Consider the following 8,020-nt stretch of genomic DNA (forward strand, 5'->3'; position numbering starts at 1 on the left):
ATCCAAGCCTTTGCTCGCGAATCTCGGAGTGGAGTTTCAGTGTGAATTCTGGAGCCGTATGCGGATGATCCGCACCTGTTGCATGATGCAACTTGCAATTAGTTGAAATCAGAATCACCCTGATAAAACAGGTGAGTCAGAGTATTTACTCAGAATCTGAGTCTCAGATGAAAAAATCAGATGGTGAGTATTAACCCCTGATTCACTGATTTTCTACTCTGGAGCGAGAAATCAGTATCATCGCGATGATGTGTGAATCTCCGAGCTCATTTGAGAATTTAAAGTTGATTTTTTGGCTGATTGATACTCTTACTCAATATGCGTTGCTCATGAGGCTGATCTCTCGCGTGATTCCATAATGGAATTTCCATTGAATCTGAGTATTTTCGAAGACCTGATCTTCTAGATCAGGGAATCACAGTTTGAATCAGACATTTTTGACAAGACGAAACTCTAGTCACTACGCCCCACAGCCGAAAGTGACAATTTAAAGGAAGAAAGAAGACTTCAGTCTGTGAGGGTAGATCCTGGAAGATTCGCCCTGAATACATGAACATTTCCCGTTAGTAACGGGCCGTTACACTACAGTAATAACAAAACCTATTCCATTCCCGGGCACGGTCGTCATAAGACTCTTATAACGTATTGGCAAGAAGAAGACCTATGAACCTATGGCGGTTCATAAAGGCTCTTATGATAAGAGCCTATATGAACCACGTACGCATTACCTCCTTGCACCGTCTTATGTGAAGGTTTCGTTAGAAAGCAAGTTCAAGCGAGTGCACGAAATGAAAAATATGTTGATGTAATACACCAACTCATTGCTTATAATACACCAGATATATTCTCATGTTATCGATCGAACCGTAGGTCGTGCGACCGAGATGGTTTCATCCATGAACCAGTGTCGTTCCTTCCTCTTTTTGAGTCTTGTCCCAAGTTGGTTGGGGGGCACTAACATATGTCAGAAAACGGGCCATATTCCGAGAGATCGAACCTGCGCACAGGATTTTGCGCAGATCGTCATTGATCCTGTGATCGATTCAGAATCAGCAATTCTCGAGCATCGGCAAGGTGAGTTGCCAGAGCTCAATTCAGCTTTTTGCCTTCCAACGTATACCCCTTCTCTTGCAAGTCTTCTTGGTGTACTGGCCTTAGTGCCCGCTGTTGCCTTCGCGAAATAAACGAGGCTTGTCGCTTTCGAGTGCATTCGCGACAAACAGGGTACTCAGTGCCTTTTTTTACTGACTTCTAGGCTAATAAGAGGCTTAGCGCCGTCGACCTGCCTTCTCGGCAAATGAGAGGCTTAGCGCCCTCGAGCGGCCTCCTTGAATAACAAGGGTACGAAGCGGGCGCTTCGTGAGCAACTTTTCGGGGTGCCAGTGATTGCAACGCGGAAGGCGCGTCTCAAGAAATCGACGAAAGTGCGCTCTAACAAATCGATTATCAGGGCGCGCGCTAATGTGCGTGCAAGCGCGCCTCGTGAAATGGACATTCCAATCGTTTGAAGTGAAGGCGGCGTGTGAGAAGCATCAGAGAAAAAGAATTCGAAAATGCGCACCTACTTCAGCCACCTTGTGAAAAAAAACGGAGCGTAGCGGCTATAGGCTTCAAGCCTATCGTGCGAACGCCTAACGACGCCCGCCGAAAATCCCGAGGAAACCAATCTTGACCGATTTCTCCTCGGTATGGGAGTGAATAAGGCTGAAAGCTCGGGCATATACGTATTCGAGTATGGGGAGTCCGAATCTGTGACTGAAATTAACTCAAGAGATTCGGATGATATCAAACACGCAAAACCTGCCAGACAGGGTAATTCCTATAACTTTTTATTCCAAAAAGTTGATAAGAGACCTAGCGTCCTTAAGTGCCTTCTCGAGCGATAGGAGGCTTCGCGCCCTCAAATGCCTTAGCGGCTAATAAGAGGCTTCGTGCCTCATAATGACTTTGAAGCTCATGGCGAGCTTGGTGACTAGTTGATACTTTACTTGGCGACTCGCAATGAGCGTATTGCTTTCATTGCCTTCTCGGCTTACCAGGGGCTTAGGAATGGGTTCAATCCTCCAGATGTTCCCACTGCCTTGTGTGTAGTGTATATTCCTAACTTAGGAATCCTAAGGGGTCGAATGCCTCTGCGAGGCATCATATTTTTTCGACAGTTGCCACTTCACAGCTTTATCTCTCAGTGACCAAGCCCTCTACCGGGAAGTCAGCTAGTGTTAAATCTCTCCTGGAAGTACCCAGCCTCCACAAACCGGCCGAGTCGAGCTCTCTGATCCAGAGTGGATTCCTGAGACTCTGGACGAATTTCCCAGGGCAGTCGAGACTGCCGAGTCGAACAGGTCTCCCGAGGACGGGATCACAGGAGAGGAACTCGTCGAGTGTGATGGGTAATACAAACAGTTCTTCGAGGTGCTTCCTTAGCAATTTTCTGCTCAGGCAAATGTGGAGGAGACGAGGATGTCGATGCTAAGACCCAAACAACGGAGGGCAAGAAATCCAGGCCATTGGCCGCTGTCGAGAAGGCGAACCGTCGGGCCGGTGTGGTGTCTGTGGAGGTAATCCCTACCAACGAGGCATCCGATGTTGGCGAGACCACTGCTGCCATCGAGGAGATTCAGCCCCTTGAGTCGAATCTTGAGACCGAGACAGACGGTGACTCATCTGGTACAGCAGACATGGCCAAGAAATTCAAGTCTTTCATCAATAGCATTTTCGATAAGTCCAGCAATCGGAAAAGCCACGGCGTTAAACAAGAGGCCTCGTTGTGCATTGTGTATTCTCGTCCCTTGCTTATACACAAATGACATTCACAGTGAATGATTCACTAGCCCTATGCGAATCTTAGCGCTAAGGACTTTATATATTCATTTATTATGTTGAATAAGCTTCTACAAAGTCTTGTACTTTGCGTTAACTCCTAATCATTAAACTTTCGGAACAAGAGGGAGATCACACTGTTAGAGGAATGTTGAGAGCAACTTTTTAGTCCTTCAAGTTTATAGTGTTCTGCCAAGGCCTCCTACCTTGTTTGTTTGTGCGTCTGCGTCTGCGTCTGCGTGCCAACTTGCACGCGTATATAGCTGTGGTATTAGCCTCATTGTAGCACGATCCATATTGTAGAGATTGGTACAGTATCCATCCTGGCCCAAATTCTGCCTTGTTGGGTTCAGTCAATGTCTACCAACCCTCAAGCGAGCGGGCTACCTGCCGTTAACACTATACATGGGCAGAATTACGTTACGGACCATTACGGCTCACTTTTACGGTTACGCTTCAAGCTCCGTACCGTAAAATTACGGCGCCATAACGGGTCTCACGGAGATGGAGAGGACAAAACGAGGATTGGCCATTCATGTTGCCTAAATCTATTTCATGTGAATGCGAATCCGTAGATGAGGCCGGCTTGGCAGTTCCGGGCCAGCCTGGGAGTGAGACGGACGGAATTTGCAAAGGAGACGAGTGGCAAATGCGAAACCAAATGTTACTCTCTCAGCGGTTCGGTTGAATCCAAGCCACGAGAAATGAGCTTAACAACTATTTGAGCTATGGAGGAGTGCATTACAGCGAATTTTTCCGCCACAATTCTAAAAAAGCAGTTCAGCACCAACCGTGAAGTCGTGAGGCCTTTCCGTAACCCGTAAACTGCTTACGTTACGCACGCCGTAACTTAGACCGTAAAAAAACGTTACGCTGCCCATCTATAGTTAACACACTCACTGTTCTGACAATCCCAAGAGTTCCTCTAACTACGTTCACTGAAGCTTTCCTGGGAAACACTTGAAGGCTTAGCTGAGGTCACTATTGAGAGTATGGGTCTCTATGACTTTGAACTGCGTTATCGTGGCAACTAGTGGGAACTCCATCTTGACTATCGCGCGGAGAAGGCCTGAAACGTCGAGCTCGAGATTGCGTGTTTACTCGCATGAAGGGTGTATTGCATGTGACAGCTCTGATCCATATTTGGTGTGTGAATGAGGATATGATGTTATACATTTTTTCTTGCTACTTTATTACAGCAAATTGCTGTAATAAAGTAGCAAGAAAAAATGCTGTCAGCAATTCAACAGAGAGAGACAACATTGGGTCACAACTGATGTTCAAAGTCTGACCGCAGTCGAAATCGGCAACGACTTGGAGTTCATTCGTTGAGGCCATTTAGATCGGCGAAGCAAGCATAACATCGATAGCATTTGAGACGGTGGGACACGATAAAACAGAAAATCACAACACGACAAGGCTTGTGGTAAAGATAATCTTCATCGTTTGCTTGACGATCAGCCTGTGACCGCTTCAGCCGTTTCGTCTAACGCGACCTCATCAACGGCATTGAAATCGCGCAGCACCGAAGCTAATGGGACGGTCTCATTGAGACCTTACCTGCTGGATGACAGATACGCTCAGACTATCAGCCACGGGGTTGCCTTGGCCGACAGAGTGTAGCATTAGTCACCGCGGTGAGTTTGTCGGACGAACCCATCCCCTGTAGGAGTCGTCACTAGGCGACAATGCGCTGACCCAGCGCCGCTGAGACTTTGTCTCGGGATGTGCTCGTTCAGCCATACATGTTGTATTGGTCCTATTAGTACAAACCCTCGAGGCTCAATTATTATTTTCGTTTGCTAATTACTCTGTCTTGTGTGATTCACAGTGTGAACTCGTTGAAGAAAATAATCAATCTCAATCTGGTTCTGCCCGACTGGTTGAATTTCTTCCTCGCGGTTGACATATTGTCCTTTCCCAACAATTCCGAATGGTTATGCCAACTTCACTTTGCCAACCGCTTGTTGGTTTCAGACTGTAGCTGGCGTGCGAGCCTTGGAGCTCGCGTACGTGGGCGTGCGCTGGTGGCGCAAGTAACGCGGCGCTACGGCAGCTAGGGCGTGCGACATGTGCTGGGTGACGTGACGTAACTTGGTCAGCACGTCCCTCTAACCAGGAGCCCGTTCAAGTGCTCAATCGTTCCGAGTTCCGACTCTTATTAACTAGCTCCGAGTTCCGAGTCCCCCGAATCCGAGTGCATCTCTGTTCAAGTGCAACAGCTCGGAATTTCCGAGTCGGAAAGGAGGGTATTCCGAGATGACTGGCCGAGCAACCAATACTACGACCCTAGGACAACAACAGTAAGCGCACTACCTGCACTTAGATTCTGCACGAATACCACACTATGCTCAGCACAGTAATCGATATAGGGCTCATTCGCTATAAAGAGGAAGGCGAATGAGATAACAAGGGTGCAGGCAAACTGGACCCACAACACGCGGCGCGACACCAAATCACGTGTGCATTACACGTGACTTGGTGACGCAGCGTCACCACCGCTTAATTGAGCGTCAGTGACGCCCAATCGAGTCGCCGGGTAATTGACGGACATCGTCAAATGATGTTGAAAGTAGCTACGTCGAATCGACAGTGCCGATAGTTAGTACCACAAGGCTTTCTCGACGGAGTGGCAGGACTCGCTAGATGCCACGTGTTCAGCGTCGCTATGGTCCCGCTCGCTCCATAACTATCATATCGGGCTTCTCACCACGATATCAGTTATTTCACCATCCTAGATGTTCTCCCGTGCCGCCGTAGTAACTCTTCTATCTCTAGCCTACGCGGGTCGGCCATCTTGTGGACCCGATGCCTGCGTGGGCTTCATATTCACTGGTGGATTCCGCTGTGACTGGGAGACTGGGAAGTGTTCATGCGGTCCAGGGGGTCTAACTCCGACCGACGTGAACTGCGCTTGTTGAATCAACAAGCAACAATGTTGATAAGACATCGAGTTGAGAGAGATATGATGTAACCTATCATTACAACTTCATCGATGAGTGCTTCATTTCTGCTGTCTTGACCCTGTTCGTTCGAGAGCCACCACCTCACCGTTCTCCCCTGGCAGGGGACCCCTGCGGGTGTGGTAGCTCTTTTATTCTTGATCCAGTATCTGATGTTTCCGCATCAGATTGGTTGATACCGACTGCGCCTCACAGAACATTGAGCTGGATGGAAACCATTCTTCTTGGTAGTGCTCTTACGAGGACGTTAACTTCACGCATGAGCACTGCACCTGGTGGTGAGCTTATTTAGTCAAGTAGTATAGTAGTCGAGTAGTTAGCTTCAGTCAAGTAGTATATCCAACAAAATGATTCAGAGGCGGTTCGAAGTCAAGTATGCTGCCTATTATACACATAGAACAATGATTTCACCAAAATGTGATTACGCTGTTATGTTCACCTAATTTGTAGCAAATCTACAAATAGGAGTGCTATTGAACACCAATGGGAGTCGATATGCGATTGTAAGCGCCGCGTGCAGACATATGAGCGTATTATGTCTGTCGATGACAATTCATCATATCATAACGCCCGCGTATTATCCTACAGACCAAATTGAGGCTGTATGACCGTCATACTATGACGATGTTTGAGATACTGTCTCAGACTTAAACATGCGCGAACATTTGCGTTGAGTGTTGGGCAACCACATGGCTGAACCGTTTCCCTGCATGATGAAAGTAGCGGAGGGCACAAGGCGAGCCGCGATGATATCAACGCGAGCAGTGTCTCAATCGCCGAGTCGATTTGATTTGATTCGATTTGATCCTCGCGTATGTCTTCGGAAGCCAATTAAAGTGCTCACCTCTCCGAGTCCGAGAATTCGGACGAGCAGACTTCCCAGGCTCGAAACAATCTCGTGCATTAAAGTGCTCCTACTCTCCGAGGGCCGAGTCCGAGTACTCGGAGCGACACTCGGACTTGAGAATTCCGTCTTGGGCTACCTCTATTCGGAGGTTCCCATTAAAGTGTGAATAATCCGCGCTCTGAGTAGCACACTTTTCTGAAGCCCTCAAGCTCTTTGCGCGATGTGGCGGCCCATTCGCAGACATAGACAAGAATCCACTAAGCGAGCTAAGTTGTTGCCTGAAGATCAGCCTCAGGTTCAGCAAATCACCAAAGATCTCAAGGCCTGCCCATCGAGCGAGATCCACGACTCTCTCTCCCTCAGTGTGTTGTGGACGATGAGAAGTACTTCGCAAAGTTGAAGGCGTACGGTACGCCGCGTACCTGCGGTCATCATTCAACATCGATGCTCTGGGAGCACCTTTTGTCTCACCTATGAACCATACCTTCTTCATTGTCACAAGATTAGATGATAATCTGACTGAGTCTATCCACTCAGTAAGTTTTACACGTGCCGGTATAAATAGGGCTAGACTTAAATCAAGCAAACAAGTGCGAGACTTCCTGCTCAAGCAGTCACTGCTTGAGTTTGCAATGTTTACATTATGCAAACACTGTTACAGATGTAAACATTGACTAGTAGTAGTGGACCTAGTAGTAGTGGCACCAGTAGTTGTAGTTTCAGTATCTGCAAGGGAGAAATATTGCGACAATGCGAGGAAGAATTAAGGCCTGACTTAGCATCTAGTTGTCTTCACTTAGCAGAGTACGATTGTACCCTGCCAATGCCATCAACATCGATTCACTCAGTCCCTCTTGAACTCCCTCTTCTCTTCCATATCTCCTCCATTTGAGCTGGCGGGCTCGCCTGGATTGGTGATTTCCATTGTCGTTGTAGTTGTTGTAACCATGGTTGTTGTTGAAGTAGTAACCACGTTTCGGCATCGTGAACAGAACCAATGATGATGAAGAAAATACCTGCAATGAATGATGACACGACATACAGTCATTCCAGATCAACCAGGTTGATTGAGCACGTCGCATTGGAGAGGCTGGTAAACAGCATGCGCTCTGCTGTTTAGTCTATCAAGAGTGGTCATGGTTGCGCCGTATCTTTCTCGCACAACAAGGGAGCGTCTAATAAGAGAGCGGACTACCTGAATCGAGCCCGCGCGACGATTCCAGAAATGGATCGCCTCGGCGACAGAACTCCAAAGAAGGAAACTCGTCAGTCGAAAGAAGTAGTCATGGTCATTTCATCTCCTGGAGAACTGACCGCGTCTGATGGGGTACATGATCATTATCACGGACTGAGTCGTATTCCTCTGCTGGACATGCAACTTGCATGTCCA

The 8,020-nt window shown here is 47.8% G+C and overlaps 2 protein-coding genes across 2 annotated transcripts in view; both read left to right on the forward strand.

Moving 5' to 3' along the window:
- Pmar_PMAR009248 (hypothetical protein) overlaps positions 1–1,184 on the forward strand; it is a gene marked incomplete at both ends in the record, with an annotated part of 2,098 nt that extends 914 nt beyond the window's left edge. The window contains 3 exons of the mRNA XM_002764786.1: positions 763–805; positions 1,020–1,074; positions 1,159–1,184. Coding sequence (XP_002764832.1) covers positions 763–805; positions 1,020–1,074; positions 1,159–1,184 — 124 coding nt within the window. The remainder of the gene's footprint in view (positions 1–762; positions 806–1,019; positions 1,075–1,158) is intronic.
- Positions 1,185–2,386: 1,202 nt separating this feature from the next.
- Pmar_PMAR009249 (hypothetical protein) lies at positions 2,387–2,807 on the forward strand (the record flags this gene model as incomplete). Its single annotated transcript, XM_002764787.1, has 2 exons — positions 2,387–2,390; positions 2,440–2,807. 2 exons carry the CDS (start codon positions 2,387–2,389, stop codon positions 2,805–2,807), a joined length of 372 nt encoding a protein of 123 aa, XP_002764833.1.
- Between the last annotated feature and the right edge of the window lie 5,213 nt (positions 2,808–8,020).

Source organism: Perkinsus marinus (genome assembly GCF_000006405.1).
Source record: "Perkinsus marinus ATCC 50983 genomic scaffold scf_1104296976154, whole genome shotgun sequence".
In the NCBI taxonomy this organism is placed as follows: Eukaryota; Perkinsozoa; order Perkinsida; family Perkinsidae; genus Perkinsus; species Perkinsus marinus.